Below are 21,424 nucleotides of genomic sequence, written 5' to 3' on the forward strand. Positions count from 1 at the left end.
CGCGACATCCAGGGAGGCGGAAACCAGGTATTCACCAGCGTGGGAAATCTGGTTGGCAAGTTCCGCTAATTGCGCGGGAGGCGCTCCATCCAGGATACCTCGCCGAAGATCCTTGGCCCATTTTGAGATGGATTTTGAAGCCCAAGTGGAAGCAAAAGCTGGACATAGAGCCGCTGAAGCCGCTTCAAAAGCAGATTTCGCAAAGGATTCTATAACTCTATCGTTAGAATCCTTCAGAGATGCTCCGCCGGACAGAGGAAGCACCGTGTTGGTGGACAGCCTGGAAACAGGGGGGTCCACCGAGGGAGAGGCCGTCCAATTGGCGGAAAGTTCTGGAGGAAAAGGATATAACACACCCAGGCGTTTCCCCCTCTGAAAACGCCTAGTGGGGTTCTCTCTCTCTCTGGACACGATTTCCTCGAATTCAGGATGAGGAGCGAAAAATTTTGAAGGTGGTTTGGCCCGTCTAAACGAAACCGCCTGATCTGCGGGTTCCGTAGAGGGATCCTTGATGCCACATGTTTGGTTTATTGCCCCAATGAGGTTCTGGACTGTCTCACTCATGGTGGCGATTTGGTTAGGATCCAGCTCCGAAGTATCCTCCGAAGGCGCATCAGATAATGCCTCGCCTGACTCAGGGGAGGAGGATCGGTGGGACACCAACCGCGGGGGAGGGCCGAGCGGCGAGATGGAGCGCGAAGAGGACTCAGACCGACGTTCCTGTCTGGACCTTTTGTGGCTTATCAAGGAGAGCTCTGGCGGCGGTTCCTGTGACCCGCTGGCTACGGCCGGGGCCTGCAGGGGTAACCGATCCAGCGCGGACACCAGGGTTTGAGATACCCGTGTTAAATCGGCCACCGATTGTGACAGAGAGGCTGCCCATCCTGGGATGGGGGGATCACTCTCGGGCGGAACAGCCGGGGGATCCTGGGCGGTGGGAACAATCGGGTTGCTGCAGGACTGACACAGCGGGGAGGACTGACCTGAGGGAAGTTTGCTGTTACAAGACGAACAAGCGAAGTACTTGACTAAGGCAGAAGAAGAAGTAGGAGGGCGAGAGCGGCCCCCTTTAGAGGTAGACATTTTGAGAGGTCCCTGAAGATGCCAGTGGGTTAGGGGACAGTTGGGGCAGAGGGGGGTGTCAGTCTGCAGTGCAGCTACTCACGGACCCGTCCTGGAGGATGTCCCACTTGCCGGAGGAGAACTCCTGCCCTGAGTGCTGGATTCTGTGCAGATTTTTGCCCACGGAGGATGCAGAGGCGAAGGTGTGGGGCGCGCTGCGTGAGCTCCTGCGGCTAAGAAGCGGTGAGCACACACAGACGCTGTTCCTGGAGGAAGGGGGCGGAGCCAGACAGGGGGGCGCCGATGAGCAGGCACAGTATGTCGGGCGGGAAAAAAGCCCGCCCGATGGAAAAGGAAGTGGGCGGAGCGCGGCACCGGAAGTAGGCCCCGGGAAAAGCCGGGGCCTAAAATAGAAGCCGGTGCCCGCTGAAAAGAACCCCCGGGGCGCAGACGCTGCCCGGCAGGGCGGCGCTGAAGCCGCCGCATGAAAGAGAGAGAGCGCTGCCGCCGGAAAAGAGTCGCCGGAGTAGGCCCCGGAAAAGCCGGGGCCTAAATTAGGAGCCGGTGACCGGAGAGAGGATCCCCGCGGCGCAGACGCTGCCCGGCAGAGCGGCGCGGCAACCGCCGCATTTAAGAGAGGGAGCGCCCGGTGAAGAATCGCCGGAGTAGGCCCCCGCTGGCTGTGGAGGTGAGCGACGCCCCGCATAGAACGCTGAGGGGGGAACGCTGAGGGCAGCTGGTACGTCGCAAGTAGGCCCCGGGAAGGACCGGGGCCTAAATTAGGAGCCAGTGACCGCTGAGGAAAATGCAGGCAGGAGTGTGCCGCAAGCAGGCCCCAGGAGGCCGGGGCCTGAAGGAAGACGGCGACCGCTGGAGGAACGCGATGGGGCATGGAAAGGGTAGCCACCGCGCAGGGAACAGGGAAAGTGCTGTAAATGCAGCGATGACCCGCCTGGGAACCCCCTTTAGAAATACTCACCTAGTAAAATCCCCCGTCGTCTGCTACTAACCTTGAGAAGGTATCAGACGTCCATAGGAGCTGCTGATGGACGTCCTCGTCTCCTCCGACCGACAGGCTCTGGTGGGCGAGTGGGTGGGGGACGGGCCAGGACCGGACTTCTGAGCACGCTTGTGCGCCGGGATCTATGAGGATACGGGGTGGCAGTACACGCCGTACTCATAGTCCGCTTGTGGGACTACAGGTGTGACTGCTCACCCTGTATCCCATCCGGAAAAAACCTGAAAAGAAACGACGCACATTGAGGTAGATAAGGGTCTAAAGAAAGACCCGTGTCCACCTCCTACTGACACTAAGCTAAACTGAAGAGTATAATGCCAGTCGGTGGGGTGTACACTGCAGAGGAGGAGCTAACTTTTTTATTTGCATAGTGTCAGCCTCCTAGTGGCAGCAGCATACACCCCATGGTTCCTGTGTCCCCCAATGAGAGGCGATAAAGAAAATTATTTAACTAGAAAATAAGTGAATAACAGCAGAAAACATTTAGGAACACCATAAAAGAAGAAGCAGGAGTACTGTGGCTGTGCTCCTCCCCGTGGCCGACTCATTCTATCTGCAGTCTTGATCTCTACTTAGACCCGGGATCTAACAAGTCATCCATAAACCTAAAAAAAAAAAATGTCTCCTCCATGTTACTAACTTTGGCCAATAAATAAGATCAGCCCAGCAATAAAACTAAATAAAATCAGTACACTGGGGAAATGAATCCACATGGTGGATAATGAACGGCAGAACGGGCACATGATCATCATGGTGAGTGGAAAGGACAGGACTACTCCCTCCACAACCTAACCACATTAATGAGGGGAGGAGAGAAACGGAGGATTACTCATCTGTTCTGTAAAATGAAATATACTGGAAAATGAAGATATAATGGTTTGTGTGACAGACGTAGTGCTGTTTTTTAAAGAAAAAAAAAAAAAAGATGATCCTGATCTTTAACCCTAGTTCACCTTCTTAAGACATCCACGTCACCAGTGTGGAAATATCTACCACAAGTCTACCACTGGACCATGACAGAAGCGCTTTCTTCCAGCAGATTTCCACCATATCACAGCACAATGTCAGCGGTGCTGCATTCTGCGGGTTTATAACGCTGCCTTACTATTAATACTGCAGCGTCCAGGTTGGAATGTGAACACGCAGCGCAGGAATATATATCAGACATACAGGATATAGATAGACTTTCATCATTTCTCCTGCCTACAGACGGGTGCAATGTCGTCCAAGTCTCTAACTACACCCATTACAGCCATGGTAGAGAAAAAATAACTGCAGGAAGGAATAGAAGCCGGTTCTGGTGGGACAATAATCATTAGTCAGAACACTTGTTCCCTATTATCAGCTTCTTTATATAACCCGATGAAAGAGCAAAATCTGCTTTGTCAGGTGCGATGATTACACACACGGCATTGTTATTGGCAGCACGTCATGCCATGGAAAGCGATGATGTGCTGCCGATAACATGGTACTGTACTGGAACAGAACGAGCGTATTCATCGTTCTGTCCCCATCACTGTTTGTCCTCCCATGTAAACAGGACGGTAATCGATCAGCTTCTTAATAGTTGGGCATTTAATGGCCTGGATCAGAACATCTAAATGGGTCATAAATAAAACATATTGTAAACGAGAAGATAAAAGAAGGGTACATTGTAATCAACAAATTCTCCACAACGCAAGGTCTAATGGTCATCCACTCGTCATCCACTACGAGGACGACTTAACAAGATTACTTTCTTAAAAGACATAAAACACACTGGCTTTACTAGATTGCTGGAGGTGAGCTGATGAGCTACAGATTTAAAGGGATAGTCCCATCTACAAGAGTATCCCAATAAATAGTAGGTGTAATAATATTAGCAAATAGCTACAATTAGAAATGTATAGTGTTTCTCATTCGTTATGTCTTTCTCACGTGCAGGCATTGCAGGACCTTAGGTATTTGTGGTTACGGCTCGAGATGGGCGGACACCTGGATGTTCGGGTCTAGTGGGTTCGGCTGAGCAATTAGAAAAAGTTCAGGTTCGGTACTAGAACAGTACCCGGACCAGAAACCCATTTGCATGAATGGGGGGCCCCGAACATCCAGTGCTTGCCATGCTGTCATGTGCATGATAGTGCAGTAAACACCGCTTCTGATCGGCGGTAAAATCGTTACTGCTGGTTGGACAGTTGCAGTTCCCATGCTGTCAAATGACAGCGTGAGCCCGCAGCTGTGATCAAAGGTATAAAGTTAATACATGAGAGCAGGAGCGACTGATGGGAGTAGTCATCAGCTGGCGCCTGCACTATAAATAAATTTAAAAAACTGTGGGCCCCTTCCCCATTTTTTACAATCCAGGTTGCTAAAGCTGACAGATGGGGGCTGGTATTCTCAGACTGGTAAGGGGCCATGGATATTGGCCCTCCAGCCTAAAAACAGCAGCCCGCAGCCGCCCAGAAAAGGCACATCTATTAGATGCGCTATTTCTGATGTGTTTTGTTTAATTTCAAATAAAGGACTTTATTCTGGCTTTGTGTTTATTTACAATACAACTATAGAATTAGTAATGGATAGGTGTATTATAGACACCTCTCCATTACTTTCACATGGGCTTCATGTCACTTGACAAAACAGAGGTGACATCAAACCCACTTGTCACCGCGACAGGGCAAGTGGGAAGAGCCAGGCAAAGCGCCAGAATTGGAGCATCTAATAGATGAATATCCATGGCCCCTTACTAGCCTGAGAATACCATCCCCCAGCTGTCTGCTTTAGCAAGGCTGGTTGTCAAAAATGGGAGGGAACCCACACAATTTTTTTTTTAATTATTTAAATAATTAAAAAAAAAAAAAAGTGTGGGGACCACTTTACTATTCATAGCCATCCTTGCTAACAATGACAGCTGAGGATTGCAGCTCCCAGGTGTGAGTTTTGCCTGGCTGGTTATCAAAAATACAGGGGAACCCATGCAATCTTATTTTTTAGATTATTTATTTACAGCGCAGGCTGATGAACCCTTCCATCAGCCGCTCCTTCTCTCACTGTTACCAGCGGCAGCAGGCGTCAGCTAATGGGAGCAGTAGTCCTATCAGCCGACACCAGTGACTGGAGGTAGACTTTATACCGTATTTTCTGGCGTATAATAAGACTTTTTAACCCCTGAAAATCTTCTAAGTAGGGGGTCGTTTTATACGCCGGGTACGGCATGTGCGGAGCTCTGAGGTTGCCGCATAAGGTCCTTCGCAGCACAATGCATCCCTGGGAACAGAAGCCGCCGCATGCATCGCGGAGAGCTGGGAGAACTTCGGGGGCCGTTGGAAGGTAAGTATATCCATATTTTTTTTTTTTATTATTATTTTTCTTTTACACGAATATGGATCCCAGGGCACGAAGGAGTCTCCTCTCCTCCAGACCCAGGGAACCATCTGGGAACGCTCCCTGCACATGCCGTATAAGACGACCCTCGAAAAGTTGGGGGTCGACTTATACGCCGAAAAATACGGTACTTCCGATCACAGCTGTAGGCTCACGCTGTCATCTGATAGTGTGGGGACCGTGGCTGTCTGACCAGCGCTGTTGATTTTATCGCCAATCAGAAGCATTGTTTACTGCGCGGTCACGCACTTGACAGTGCAACAATCACCCTGTGTTCAGGGGGCTGAACATAAACAGTTCTACGGATTTCCTGGTGAAGTCCGTGTTCGGTACGGACACTGAACTTTACTCTTCAGGTTCGCCCATCTCTAGTTACAACCAACAGAATCTAGCTAACTTACTATATCAGTGGTCATAACCATGGACACCTAAGGTCCTGCAATGCCTGCACAAGAGGAAAGAGACATAGCGAATCAGAAAAACTATACTACATTTCTAATTGGGGGTATTTGCGAATATTATCACAACAACTACATATTTGGATATGATCTTGGAGATGGGATTACCCCTTTAATTCTTGCCGATGTATCTGGAGTTGAAAAGTAATTTTTTTAACCTAATGTTTGGTAACTGCCTCAAAGATTTATTTTTTGGCTGCTGAATCACTGAACTTTAACCTCATGAGGCAGACAGCGAAGTAATATACGGTAAGTGAGGAGAACAGTGTGTTGTGTTATATGAAAGTAAGTACATGGAAACAAGGAGACATACTTACACCAGATTCAATGAGCTTATTGAGCACCACAAGGAGATCATCAAAAAATTCAAGGTTTATTAGATGAGCAAATCTGAAAGAAGCACAAACCGTGTCACTATTTTACTACCAAAAAACAGTATAGTTATAATAAGAAGCATAAAAGTACTGAAGTCATCACTCCGAGGAAACGCATCCATATAAATGACAAATTCCAGTTAGGGGTCAATTTCATGACCAAGCACAAAATGAGTATTATAGCAGAAGTAGCTCCATTTTGCTGGATCCTTAAAGGAGTTTTCCACTTTAAGAAAAGTAGTCCTGTAATGCTTTTTTAAATATAAAATATTAAAAAAAGGTATTCATTATTTAATCTCCCAGAGTTCATTGCTGGCTCTCAGTCTCTGCTCCCTTCTGTATTTAGGCTGCAGTGTTGACAGCGCATATCAGAGCTGCAGTCAATCACTGAGCTCAGCAACTCTGGCAATAGAAATGACATGAGCTGCTAAGCTCAGTGATCAGCTGCAGCGGTGATGTATGCCGTCAAAGTGATGTCACCGATGCCCCCAAACCACAGAGAAAGGAGCAGCACAGAGCCGACACTGGACCGGGGAAAGTGAGAAATGTTTGAGGAGCACTATTCTTAAAGTGGGAAAATACCTTTAACTATCCGTTTTCTGGTATAACCAAAATATTTTTTATTCTTTTTTTTTACATTTCTCAGAGGGATAACAGAAGAAGGGCAAGAGAAGATTCTCCAGAATTGTTGGACCTAGTAGAACAGCCGTCAGGAGTGGTGACAGATTCCCTTTAAACATTTCACACAATTCAGAAAAGTGCTGGACAAAACTTCTCACAATGCGTATTCACAAACTTCAATAGCTCTTATGCCACGGTGCAGAAATTGCACACTATGGAAGTACTTTGGTATTTTATATCAGCAATTGTAAAGCAAAAATAAAATGGAAAAGAAGAAAAAAAAAAAGTCCACGATCATTATTTTCTGTTTGTACCACTTCCAGCTTTGGCTTAGAAATACTGATGTAATATAATGATCTGTAAAAGTGCCATGCTTGTGATATTCTGGGAAATATTCCTAGAACTGCTTTTACGTAACACCTAATTCTGGTAATGTGTATAAACAGCAGCGTGGAACGGCACTTATACTAGTGTTTAGATCACGGAAGACAAAAACAGGATTTTTGGTTGCTTACCGTAAAATCTGTTTCTTGGAGCCTTCATTGGGGGACACAGGAACCATGGGTGTATGCTGCTGCCACTAGGAGGCTGACAGTATGCAAATAAAAAAGTTAGCAGCTCCTCTGCAGTGTACACCCCACCGACTGGCATTATACTCTTCAGTTAGTGAGAAAGCAGTAGGAGATAATGAACAAGGTTAAAAACCATAAACACAAACTTGAGAACTGTAAACGTGAGAACAGTCAGAGAACAGATGATAACAGAAAACATTGGGAGGGAGCTGTGTCCCCCAATGGAGGCTCCAAGAAACAGATTTTACAGTAAGCAACCAAAAATCCTGTTTTCTTTATCGCCTCTCATTGGGGGACACAGGAACTATGGGACGTCCCAAAGCAGTCCCACGGGCGGGAAAACCAGACTTCTATCAGGTCAGAGGACTCTCCACTGCCGCCTGCAAGATCCTTCTGCCTAGGCTGGCGTCCGCCGATGCGTAGGTATGGACCTTGTAAAATTTGGCGAACGTGTGGATGGAAGACCAAGTTGCCGCTTTGCAAAGCTGTAGAGCGGAAGCCCTGTGGTGCACCGCCCAGGAGGCGCCGACTACCCGGGTAGAGTGAGCCTTAATCCCAGGAGGGGGCACTCTGTTCTTGACCTGGTAAGCCTCCAAAATTGCCATTCTGATCCAGCGAGCAATAGTCGCTTTAGAAGCCGGTTGGCCTCTGCGCGTGCCATCAGGAATGACGAAAAAAGAATCCGTCTTCCGGAAAGAGGACGTTCTATCCAGATAGATCCTCACTGCCCTGACGAGGTCTAGCTTGTTCAACGATCGCTCCAGAGGATGAGTCGGAGCTGGACAAAAGGAAGGTAGAACGATGTCCTCGTTGAGGTGGAAGGTGGAAACCACCTTCGGAAGAAAAGAAGGTGGGGGCCGGAAGACCACCTTGTCCTGGTGAATGACCAAAAACGGAGGACGGCAAGACAGGGCCGCCAACTCGGAAACGGGGCGAATAGACGTGATGGCCACAAGAAAGGTCACCTTCCAAGAAAGAACTGATAGAGGAATCTCCCTAAGAGGCTCAAAGGGAGAAACCCTCAGAACGTCCACTACCAGGTTTAAGTCCCATGCGTCCACAGGGGCCCTGTACGGCGGGACAGCGTGGGCTACTCCTTGAAGGAAGGTCTTAACCTGTGGCCGAGAAGCTAAGGTCTTCTGAAAGAGGATGGAAAGCGCAGAGACCTGGCCCTTCAGGGAGCTAAGAGCCAGGCCCGAATCCAGTCCTGCCTGAAGGAAGGCCAAAAGAGAAGGCAGAGAAAAGGACATGGATGGAACGCGTTTGGACTCGCACCAACGGAAGTAAGCCTTCCAGGTACGGTAGTAGATCCTGGAAGATGAAGGCTTCCGAGCCTGAATCATGGTGTGAATTACCCGGTCCGAAAGGCCGGACGCTCTTAGAACCGCAGTCTCAACAGCCACGCCGTTAAACTGAGCGACCGAGAATTCGGGTGGCAGATCGGACCCTGAGACAGCAGATCGGGCCTGTCTGGAAGGCGCCAGGGAGCGTCCGCGAGAAGGTTGACGAGCTCCGCGAACCAAGCTCTCCTGGGCCAATCCGGGGCGATCAAGATGACTGGCACCCCTTCCGCTTTGATCTTCTTTAACAGTTTGGGAAGTAAAGGAAGGGGTGGGAACAGGTAGGGCAGCCCGAACTGTGACCAAGGAATGGCCAGAGCGTCGACGCCCACTGCGAGAGGATCGCGAGACCTGGAGACGAACTGCGGAACCTTCCTGTTCATTCAGGACGCCGTGAGATCCACGTCCGGAGTCCCCCATCGAAGACAAATCTGATGGAAGACCTCCGGATGCAAGGACCATTCCCCTGCCGCGAGGCCTTCGCGGCTGAGGAAGTCGGCGGCCCAGTTGTCCACGCCGGGGATATGCACCCCGGATATCACCGGAACCGTTGCCTCTGCCCAAAGGAGAATCTTGGATACCTCGGCAAGGGCCAAGGAGCTCCGGGTCCCCCCCGATGGTTGACATATGCCACAGCCGTGGCATTGTCCGTCTGGATCCGGACTGGCAGGCCCCTGAGAATCCTTTCCCAGTGGCGGAGGGACAGAAAGATGGCCCGAATTTCGAGGACATTGATTGGCAGAGTTGACTCCTGCGACGACCAACGGCCCTGAACCGTCAGGTGACTGAAAACCGCACCCCAGCCGAGCAGGCTGGCGTCCGTTGTCACCACCTGCCAGTGAACTGGAAAGAAGGACCTGCCCTGGGAGATGAGAGGTGACGTCAGCCACCAGTTGAGAGACTGCTTGACCCGAGAAGAGAGTCTGACCGGCCGATCCAGGGAGAAGACAGACCTGTCCCACTGAGACAGAATGGCTTGCTGAAGGGGTCGTGAATGGAATTGGGCGAAGGGAATCGCTTCCAAAGTAGCTACCATCCTCCCCAGAACCTTCATGGTCGATCGGAGGGAGGGAGGCCGAGGACGCTGGAGCAAGCGTGTGTCCCGACAAAGAGTGGATCTTTTGTCCTTGGGAAGGAAGACTCCGGTCTGACGAGTGTCGAATAGCATGGACAGGCTTTCGTGAGCCTGAGAAAAGGACGGTGCCTTGATGAGGATGTCGTCGAGGTATGGAAATAGGATCAGGCCTCTGACTCTCAAGATGGCCATCAGCGCTGCCATGATCTTCGTGAACACCCTTGGAGCGGTTGCAAGACCGAACGGCAGGGCGACGAATTGAAAGTGTTCCCGTTGCACTGCGAAGCGCAGGAAACGGAGATGTCCGGGAAATATCGGGACATGAAGGTAGGCGTCCTGGATATCTATTGAGCATAGAAATTCCTGAGCCTCCATGGAAGCAATTACTGAACGAAGGGATTCCATCCTGAAGTGTCTCAGGCGAACTCTCCTGTTCAGCAATTTGAGGTCCAGAATGGGGCGAACCTTGCCGTCTTTTTTCGGTACCACAAAAAGGTTCGAGTAGAAACCCGTGAACCGTTCTCTCTCTGGAACGGGAACGATTACCCCGGATTTGAGCAGAGAAGCGATGGCTGCGAAGAAGCCCGGAACTAGAGCGGGATCTCTTGGAGGCCGGGATTGGAAGAAACGATCCCTGGGTCGGGAGGCGAACTCTATCTTGTATCCCGAGGATACAACTTCCCTGACCCATGCGTCCTCTACTGCGGAAATTCAGACGTCCTTGAAAAGGAGAAGACGGCCGCCCAACCTGGGAGTTGGGCTGGAGTCTTGCCGAGAGTCATGCCGAGGTGGATCTTCCAGTCCTGGGCCTGGAGGATCTACCCTGGGAATAGCGAGGACGCCAGGACGGAGTGGGCCTAAAGGACACCGCCTTCTTCTCTTGACGTGCCTGTGGCCTCTGTTGCTGCTGGGAAAAGGAGTTTGACGCAGCGAAGCGACGAAAAGGCCGAAAAGAGCGAAACTGCCGTCTAGGAGGAGGGCGACGAGGCTTAGCCTGGGGGAGAAGAGAACTTGTACCCCCGGTGGCGTCCTTAATAATTTGATCCAGCTGGGAACCAAAGAGGCGAGAGCCCTGGAAGGGCAGACTAGTAAGGGACTTTTTAGAAGATAAGTCCGCCTGCCAGGCCTTGAGCCAAACGGTGCGGCGGATGGCAACGGCATTGCTGGAAGCAAGCCTGAGCCGCACAAGACGCGACATCCAGGGAGGCAGAGACCAGGTATTCACCGGCGTGGGAAATCTGGTTGGCAAGCTCCGCTAGTTGCACGGGAGGCGCCCCATCCAGGATACCTCGACGGAGCTCTTTGGCCCATTTGGAGATGGATTTAGAAACCCAAGTGGAAGCAAAAGCTGGGCATATAGCCGCTGCAGCCGCTTCAAAGGCTGACTTCGCAAAGGATTCTATAGCCCTATCGTTAGAGTCCTTCAGAGATGCTCCGCCGGACAGAGGAAGCACCGTGTTGGTGGACAGCCTGGACACAGGTGGATCCACCGAGGGAGAGACCGTCCAATTGGCGGTAAGTTCTGGAGAAAAGGGATATAACACACCCAGGCGTTTTCCCCTCTGAAAACGCCTAGTGGGGTTCTCTCTCTCTCTGGACATGATTTCCTCGAATTCAGGATGAGGAGCAAAAAACTTGGAAGGTGGTTTGGCCCGTCTAAAGGAAACCGCCTGATCTGCGGGTTCCGTAGAGGGATCTTTTATGCCACAGGATTGGTTTACTGCCCCAATGAGATTCTGGACCATCTCCCTCATGGTGGCGATTTGGTTAGAATCCAGCTCCGAAATATCCTCCGAGGGCGCATCAGAGAATGCCTCGCCTGACTCAGGGGAGGAGGGTCGAGGGGACGCCGACCGCAGGGGAGGGCCGTGTGGCGAGATGGAGCGAGAAGAGGTCTCAGACCGATGTTCCTGTCTGGACCTTTTGTGGCTTATCAAGGAGGGCTCGGGCGGCGGTTCCTGCGACCCGCTGGCCACGGCAGGGGTCTGCAGGGGTTACCGATCCAGTGCGGACACCAGGGTTTGAGACACCCGCGTTAAATCGGCCACGGATTGTGACAGAGAGGCGGCCCAGACTGGGATGGGGGGGATCACTCTCGGGCAGAACAGCCGGGGGATCCTGGGCGGTGGGAACAATCGGGTTGCTGCAGGACTGACACAGCGGGGAGGACTGACCTGAGGGAAGTTTGCTGTTACAGGACGAACACGCAAAGTACGTGACTAAGGCACTAGATGAAGAAGAAGTAGGGGGGCGAGAGCGGCCCCCTTTAGAGGTAGACATTTTTAGAGAACCCTGAAGATGCCAGTGGGTTAGGGGACAGAGGGGCAGAGGGGGGTGTCAGTCTGCAGTGCAGCTACTCACGGACCCGGTCCTGGAAGATGTCCCACTTGTGCTCGGTGGAGAACTCCCCTGAGGTGCTGTATTCTGCAATGCTGGGCCCAAAGAAGGTGCGGGCGAAGGAGCTGCGAGGGCTGCTGCTGCTGTGGTGTGAAGCGGTGTGCACACCAGAAGAGTGTCCTCACGAGGAAGGGGGCGGAGCCAGACGCAGAGGCGCCGGTGGGCAGGACATAGCATGTCAGGCGGGAAAAAGCCCGCCCGCAGAAGCGGAAGTGGGGATCCGAAAAACCGGAAGTAGGCCCCGGCCGAAGCCGGGGCCTAAATTAGGGACCGGCGGCCGGGAAAAAGAGCCGCGGCGCCGGTATCCGGAACAACACGCCGCAGCGGGAGGCTGGCGGCGTCGGCACCGCAGCCTGCCAGGCTGCGCCGCTGAAGGGCGCCGCAGATAAAAACCTCCTGCGGCGCCAGAGCAATGCGCCGCAGCGAGAAGCGGCGCGACAGCCTGCAGGGCTGCCGCGCTGAGGATGTGCCAGGGTAAAAACCGCAGCGCCGGTAGTGCGCCGCGGAAAGAGCTTATGGCAGCCATAGAGCTGCTGGAAGAAGGTGCTGGGGGGAAAGAGCGCAGCGGCCTAAAAGTGGCCCCGCACCGGAGAGCAGAAGACCCCTGCAGAAAGGGGGAAGAAATGTGATGACACCGATAAAATACCGGCCGCCGTTGAAGGATACAGGCGATGACCGGTAAGAGAGGGTCACGTCTGGGAGCCCCTAACAAGAACCCCCCCCTATCAAAGATCTGGGATGGGAAGGGGGAAATACTCACCTAAAACATCCCACACCGGTACTAACCTTAAAAGGGGATGAGACGTCCAGGGAGCTGATGGACGTCCTCGTCTCCTCAACCGACAGGCTCTGGTGGGTGAGTGGGTGGGGGACGGAGCCAGGACCGAACTTCTAAGCACGCTTGTGTGCTAGGGTCTTGGTCCTGGTGAAGGATCTATGAGGATAAGGGGTGGCAGTACACGCCGTACTCATAGTCCGTATTGTGGGACTACAGGTGTGACTGCTCACCCTGTATCTCTCCGGAAAAACCTGAAAAGGAACGACGCACATTGAGGTAGATAAGGGTCTAATGAAAGACCCGTGTCCACCTCCTACTGACACTAAGCTAAACTGAAGAGTATAATGCCAGTCGGTGGGGTGTACACTGCAGAGGAGGAGCTAACTTTTTTATTTGCATAGTGTCAGCCTCCTAGTGGCAGCAGCATACACCCATGGTTCCTGTGTCCCCCAATGAGAGGCGATAAAGAAAGATCATTGGTAAAAAGTAGTACAAGCCTTCTAGGATGCGTCTACCACACCAACTACCATGCCAGCCTGGAGACAATCCCACACCCACTGTAACCGTAAGAGCTCAGTACAGCGGCACACACCCCACGGACCGCTCCTCACAATACACAGACACTCACTTTGCCAAACCTTCCAAGACGGCAGGAAGGAGGACAGATTTCTGCGCTCTCTTCAGTATTCTGAAGTAGGTTAAGAAAACAATGTTCAATGTTTCCGTATGCTGTGGGAAAAGACAGAGAATTATTTTAAGGAACAATAATCTCTGTGCAGCGCTCAAGTTAACTGTATGATAGCCAGAAGCTCCTGCAGCCAGTCCTATGCAACTCGATCTCTTCATTCCACCATCCTCCAGCTGTGCATTTACGGCACTCGTGGGTGGTAGGTCCAGTACCTTGTCGTAAATGTAGGCACAGGGATGGCAGGGGTACAGAAGCCCTTGGCTGATGGATTCAATTTTGAGATATAAATAAAAAAATAAATAAAATTCAACTAAGAAAAATAAAGTAATGTGTACAAAATTGGCGTTATCACTTCTGTAATGACTCGTAATATAAAATTATTATGGCATTTACCCAGCACAGTGGGTGCATAATGTAAAAAGAGGGAATAAAAGCTATAGGAATTCAGTATCAAAGTCCTGTATAATTTATAATGCACTGCAAATGCCATACAAACAGAATCCAAAGATTATTTGCTGCAAGTCCCCCCTCCCAAGAAAAAAAAAGCCCTGATTAGGAGGGGTTGATGGGGAAAAAAATTAGATGCTAGGTTTTAAAACAGCCACACAAAAAAATACACACAACCTACTAAATCCATAAAGGATTAAGAGGCAGACACTGCAATGTGGAGGTCATGCAGGTCCCTCTAGTATGGAGCTCGGACAATTGCCATGTCCAGACATGTGCGACATCATCTCACCAGCTTTAGCTTTTTCTCTTTGCTTTCTGACGCTTCAGCCTCCAGCATTTCTCTCTCCAGTTTCTCCTCCGCTTTCTTCCACTATAAGAATGAGGGACAGATTATGAAGGTTAATAGAAAATACACCAAGTACGAGAAATGCATACCCAGTGGTTCTCTCCGTACTTTCAGGACACTAAGCAGGGGTGGGGATTCAAAATCTTTTTTGAAAACTTCAAAAAATGATCCTGTGATATTTGATCAAGCAATTAACCCCTTTCCGACATCGAATGTAATATGCCAATGTCGGACTCCCTCCCTTTGATGTGGGCTTTGGCACTGAGCCCACATCTTTTCCAGCACGTCAGCTGTTTTGAACAGCTGACATGTGCCTCTAACCACCGCGGATGGAATCGCGATCAACGCGCGCTTCCGGCAAGTGTGCCAAAAATCCCGCCCATCGGTGACCCAGTCACATGATCGCAGGTCACTGATGGTTTGGCATGACAACCAGAGGTCTCCAGCAGACCTATATGGTTGTCACTGCCAGATTGCTATGAGCACCACCCAGTGGTCGGCACGCATAGCAAGTGAGCTTTCTGCTACACACAGGCAATCTGATCATCGCCTGTATGTAGCAGAGCCCATCGGGTTCTGGCATCTTCTAGTCTCTATTGAAGCATGCCAAAAGAAAAAAAAAAAGTTTTTAAAAATATAAAAGTTCAAATCATCCCCCCTTTCACAATTAAAAAAAAAAAAGCCAAGCATACATATATTTGGTATTGTCGCGTTCAGACTCTCCTGATCTATCAATATAAAAAATAATTAACCTGATCGCTTAACAGTGTAATGAGAAAAAAAGTCAACACACCAGAATTATGTTTTTTTGGTCACCAAAACACTGCATTAAATGCAATAACGGGCGACAAAAAGACCGTATCTGCACCAAAATTGTATCATTAGAAACATCAGCTCGGCACGCAAAAAATAAGCCCTCAACCGACCCGAGATCATGAAAAATGGAGACGCTACGGGTATCGGAAAATGGCACCATTTTTTTTTTTAAACAAACTTTTGAATTTTTTTTTGACCACTTAAATGAAAAAGAACCTAGACATGTTTGGTGTCTCTGAACTTGTAATGACCTGGAGAATCATAATGGCAGGTCAGTTTTAGCACAACTGTGAGATTGCACTTTTGTTTTGCAATTTCACCGCACTTGGAATTTGTTTCTCATTTTCCAGTACATGATATGGTAAAACCAATGGTGACGTTCAAAAGTACAACTCGTCCCGCAAAAAACAAGCCCTCACATGGCTATTTTGACTGAAAAATAAAACAAGTTATGGCTCTGGGAAGAAGGGGAGCAAAAAAAAAAAAATGAAAATGCAAAACCAAAAATACCTCTAGTTGTTAAGGGGCTAAGACACTTCTGAGACTATTCTAGGTTTATTTATGGGGTTTGCAGATCATCATGCACAAACTGCAGAAACTTTCGGCAGCATGTGAACACTCTCTTGATCGTTTATGGTTCGCTTGTTGTTGATCCAACAGATCTCATACTTTTCAGCACACATTCTTACCTTTCTTTGCATCCTTGACAGATTCTTCCTCTTATCTTTGTAAGTCATCATCTTTTGCTTAGGAGCAATGTCGTCTACGTCTTTTTTCACTTCGACTTCTTTAATCCTTAGGTGAAGAAAGATCTTGAGCACCTGAAGTTGGAGAGAGAGTCGTAAACGAGAAGAGCGTGGAACAGACACATCCAGTCATGTGCCCGCCAACATGGCACACGTGAATCCCAGCCCAGATGGGTACAGGGGTCCCTACGTCAGCAGGGCCACATTCAGCATGGTGTCACACAGACGCCACACTGCTTACCCTACACTGCAGTAATACACTATGCATAAGGAACGCCATTATTCACATATTGAGGAAGGAACCTCAACACCACAATGAGACTGTAGGTCTTGCTGCAGTAATAGTTTACTTTGATCTGGCAAGGAGTCAAAAACATATATGGTCCAACGTTTTGACCGGGAGTGGTCTTTGTCAAGGACATCTATTATTGGTGCAGAAAACCTAGTAGCGCAATAACGTAAATCGTAAGAACGCTTTCATGTCAAAGACCTGTGTGGAGCCGGGAATTAGGAAATGCGGCAAGCAGGGTGTAAGCCATTATTTACATACCCAGAAGATCCAAATAACATGTTTAGTGTGATTAGCCCTAACCACTCACTGCAGTAACTACTTCTTGGGGGAGTTGAGCGACATCTAATTTGGTCACCATTACACCTTCCAAGAAGCTGTCGTCCAGGTTTCATAGACTTGTCAATGCTACGTCTGCCTCATCAAGCATCTGATTATCGGATTTGTCATTCAGGAGTCTGGGAAAGCTGAGTGACAATCCCTGTGGGTGCTGCAATGGCTTCCCAAGAAACCAGAAAAAAAAAAAAAAAAAAAAACAACCCATGGGCCTAGATTCACTGGTATTTTTAACATAGGTAGGAGGGTGGAGGGCAATTTCTGTAGACATATATGTCTGTATCATGTACAGTAAAATGTAATCACAAGACCATGGAGGGATAAAGTAAGCCCCCGTTGTCATTTACCTCTGGCCGGACACAATAGCTTCTACTTTTCACCAACCCAGAGATTATCTTTACTGCTGCCAGGGATGCGTGGCCCAATTTATCCTGTCTGAATAGTTTCTTTACGGCGTCTGCACTCATATCGGCAATCTGTAGGAAAGGAGGAGGAAAGTCACTTACAGTCTACAAAATGGTCACTGAAATGTTACATGATCACAGATCCATCCTGCCTGATTCACCAAGATTAAACCCCTGAAACAATCATTGTGGGACAGCTTTTCTTAGAGCTCCCCATCGTGCCGTTCCTCCTCTTGGAAACGTATGAATAAACTGACAACTGGCCCTCTCCATATCCTGGTCAGGAGCAGGGACTGCCGGTGTCAGAGGGTGTGGGGACCGGCGGATGGATGGAAACACAACCGGCATAGACTTCCAATAAGGCAGAACGATTCTTGTGCCTTACGGATAATCCTTGGAGGTCTGTTTCTCTAGGCAGTCAGATTCCCGCCAGCTTATTACTAGGCTGACCAGTTCTCTTGGGCTTAGTTCACACAAGGATATAAAAAAGATCATCTGAATTTCATAGAGGAATAAAACGCTTTTTCATTGGTATTATCATTAAATCTTTATACATACCCCGTTATTAAAAGTTTGAAAAGACCAAATATATTTGTTTGTGAAAGAATTACAATATATCCGTATGCTATATTATTGATCGGTACAGGATCAGATTTTGTTTGCGTACCCACAGACTTGTGAGGGGGTGTTCAATCACTTGGAATGAAAAACCGGTGCTGAGGCTAACCTTAGTGGCACAAAAAAAGGACTTGGCTAAGACAGGAAGGCCGGTTTCTTGGATTAAAGCGAATCTTCCAGGTTTTTACAATACACGCTAAATATTTGTAAATATATCTCCTAGACCTGATGAGGCTGGTGTACTTGGAAAAATTAATTTCAGAATGGCTGTATAACTGGGTATTAAAAATGAGCATTTCAGGAGTCCGGCTGGTGATAAAAATGCTAAATTATTACTACAGAGGAGCATTAGAAAAGAAAGAAACAGCCATTCAGAAGTGGCTTTACACAGCAAGTCAAGTACACCGGCATCATCAGGTCCAGGAGACGGGACAGATCCACATTCTCTTTAATACAAGAAAGCAATCATAAAACAGGTGGTCTACACACATGATACAGTCATGTTCACACGTGTGGTGGTTATTCACATACGATGATGTGTTGCTTGGTCTGCTGACTGACAGATGGACCACACTGAATTTTATTGGGATCTGTTGTCTTGGTGGAAAAAAAATATCACGGCCCGCTGTATTATTTATTTATCCATCAGAGACGATGGAATCTGCCTCCGATGCAGGTGTGAGCAAATCAAGGAATAGTTCTCCTTATAAACATACGATAAAAAAAGGCGCATGGGGACATGCAGCAGAGATGGGAATCTGTAGAAACTTTCCAGTAACTGTCTAGCAGATGAATGAACAAAACGGTACCATCAGGTCAGAGCGCTCACGAATACTTTCTGCCGGCCTTATAGAAGAGATATTACGGGAGCTCTTCTTCTGGATCTGCCTCAGAGCGCACATTCTTCAGCAGACATGTTTCTTCTCAGCAGCTCCTCCGCGCCATCACACACCAGGAGAAGGAACGCTGCTGCCCTCTAGCTGTGACCGCGGGACTTACAAGTAGCCAGGATATTGTGGATGATTTATGTGAAAATAAGCCCAGAGCCCGGCTTCTTCATAAGTGAGGGCTCTATTGCCCGGCTTCTTCATAAGTGGGGGCTCTATTGCCCGGCTTCTTCATAAGTGAGGGCTCTATTGCCCGGCTTCTTCATAAGTGAGGGCTCTATTGCCCGGCTTCTTCATAAGTGGAGGCTCTATTGCCCGGCTTCTTCATAAGTGAGGGCTCTATTGCCCGGCTTCTTCATAAGTGGGGGCTCTATTGCCCGGCTTCTTCATAAGTGGGGGCTCTATTGCCCGGCTTCTTCATAAGTGAGGGCTCTATTGCCCGGCTTCTTCATAAGTGGGGGCTCTATTGCCCGGCTTCTTCATAAGTGGGGGCTCTATTGCCCGGCTTCTTCATAAGTGAGGGCTCTATTGCCCGGCTTCTTCATAAGTGGAGGCTCTATTGCCCGGCTTCTTCATAAGTGGAGGCTCTATTGCCCGGCTTCTTCATAAGTGAGGGCTCTATTGCCCGGCTTCTTCATAAGTGGGGGCTCTATTGCCCGGCTTCTTCATAAGTGAGGGCTCTATTACCCGGCTTCTTCATAAGTGGGGGCTCTATTGCCCGGCTTCTTCATAAGTGGAGGCTCTATTGCCCGGCTTCTTCATAAGTGAGGGCTCTATTGCCCGGCTTCTTCATAAGTGAGGGCTCTATTGCCCGGCTTCTTCATAAGTGGAGGCTCTATTGCCCGGCTTCTTCATAAGTGAGGGCTCTATTGCCCGGCTTCTTCATAAGTGAGGGCTCTATTGCCCGGCTTCTTCATAAGTGGAGGCTCTATTGCCCGGCTTCTTCATAAGTGGGGGCTCTATTGCCCGGCTTCTTCATAAGTGAGGGCTCTATTGCCCGGCTTCTTCATAAGTGGAGGCTCTATTGCCCGGCTTCTTCATAAGTGGGGGCTCTATTGCCCGGCTTCTTCATAAGTGGGGGCTCTATTGCCCGGCTTCTTCATAAGTGGGGGCTCTATTGCCCGGCTTCTTCATAAGTGGGGGCTCTATTGCCCGGCTTCTTCATAAGTGGGGGCTCTATTGCCCGGCTTCTTCATAAGTGGGGGCTCTATTGCCCGGCTTCTTCATAAGTGGGGGCTCTATTGCCCGGCTTCTTCATAAGTGGGGGCTCTATTGCCCGGCTTCTTCATAAGTGGGGGCTCTATTGCCCGGCTTCTTCATAAGTGGGGGCTCTATTGCCCGGCTTCTTCATAAGTGGGGGCTCTATTGCCCGGCTTCTTCATAAGTGGGGGCTCTATTGCCCGGCTTCTTCATAAGTGGGGGCTCTATTGCCCGGCTTCTTCATAAGTGAGGGCTCTATTGCCCGGCTTCTTCATAAGTGGGGGCTCTATTGCCCGGCTTCTTCATAAGTGAGGGCTCTATTGCCCGGCTTCTTCATAAGTGGGGGCTCTATTGCCCGGCTTCTTCATAAGTGGGGGCTCTATTGCCCGGCTTCTTCATAAGTGAGGGCTCTATTGCCCGGCTTCTTCATAAGTGAGGGCTCTATTGCCCGGCTTCTTCATAAGTGGGGGCTCTATTGCCCGGCTTCTTCATAAGTGAGGGCTCTATTGCCCGGCTTCTTCATAAGTGGGGGCTCTATTGCCCGGCTTCTTCATAAGTGGGGGCTCTATTGCCCGGCTTCTTCATAAGTGGGGGCTCTATTGCCCGGCTTCTTCATAAGTGAGGGCTCTATTGCCCGGCTTCTTCATAAGTGAGGGCTCTATTGCCCGGCTTCTTCATAAGTGGGGGCTCTATTGCCCGGCTTCTTCATAAGTGGGGGCTCTATTGCCCGGCTTCTTCATAAGTGAGGGCTCTATTGCCCGGCTTCTTCATAAGTGAGGGCTCTATTGCCCGGCTTCTTCATAAGTGGGGGCTCTATTGCCCGGCTTCTTCATAAGTGAGGGCTCTATTGCCCGGCTTCTTCATAAGTGGGGGCTCTATTGCCCGGCTTCTTCATAAGTGGGGGCTCTATTGCCCGGCTTCTTCATAAGTGAGGGCTCTATTGCCCGGCTTCTTCATAAGTGAGGGCTCTATTGCCCGGCTTCTTCATAAGTGGGGGCTCTATTGCCCGGCTTCTTCATAAGTGAGGGCTCTATTGCCCGGCTTCTTCATAAGTGAGGGCTCTATTGCCCGGCTTCTTCATAAGTGGGGGCTCTATTGCCCGGCTTCTTCATAAGTGAGGGCTCTATTGCCCGGCTTCTTCATAAGTGGGGGCTCTATTGCCCGGCTTCTTCATAAGTGAGGGCTCTATTGCCCGGCTTCTTCATAAGTGGGGGCTCTATTGCCCGGCTTCTTCATAAGTGGGGGCTCTACTGCCCGGTTTCTTCATAAGTGGGGGCTCTATTACCCGGCTTCTTTATAAGTGGGGGCTCTATTGCCCGGCTTCTTCATAAGTGAGGGCTCTATTGCCCGGCTTCTTCATAAGTGAGGGCTCTATTGCCCGGCTTCTTCATAAGTGAGGGCTCTATTGCCCGGCTTCTTCATAAGTGGGGGCTCTATTGCCCGGCTTCTTCATAAGTGGGGGCTCTACTGCCCGGTTTCTTCATAAGTGGGGGCTCTATTGCCCGGCTTCTTCATAAGTGAGGGCTCTATTGCCCGGCTTCTTCATAAGTGGGGGCTCTATTGCCCGGCTTCTTCATAAGTGGGGGCTC

The 21,424-nt window shown here is 49.7% G+C and overlaps 1 protein-coding gene across 1 annotated transcript in view; it reads right to left on the reverse strand.

Moving 5' to 3' along the window:
• Positions 1 to 21,424, reverse strand: part of NOC3L (NOC3 like DNA replication regulator) — an 85,123-nt gene that overhangs the window by 26,418 nt on the left and 37,281 nt on the right. The window contains exons 10-14 of the mRNA XM_069753456.1: positions 17,074 to 17,202; positions 16,045 to 16,176; positions 14,483 to 14,563; positions 13,684 to 13,784; positions 6,216 to 6,288 (exon numbers count right to left, since the gene is read on the reverse strand). Of these exons, the coding sequence (XP_069609557.1) occupies positions 6,216 to 6,288; positions 13,684 to 13,784; positions 14,483 to 14,563; positions 16,045 to 16,176; positions 17,074 to 17,202 (516 nt within the window). The remainder of the gene's footprint in view (positions 1 to 6,215; positions 6,289 to 13,683; positions 13,785 to 14,482; positions 14,564 to 16,044; positions 16,177 to 17,073; positions 17,203 to 21,424) is intronic.

This window comes from Ranitomeya imitator, chromosome 2, assembly GCF_032444005.1.
Source record: "Ranitomeya imitator isolate aRanImi1 chromosome 2, aRanImi1.pri, whole genome shotgun sequence".
In the NCBI taxonomy this organism is placed as follows: Eukaryota; Metazoa; Chordata; class Amphibia; order Anura; family Dendrobatidae; genus Ranitomeya; species Ranitomeya imitator.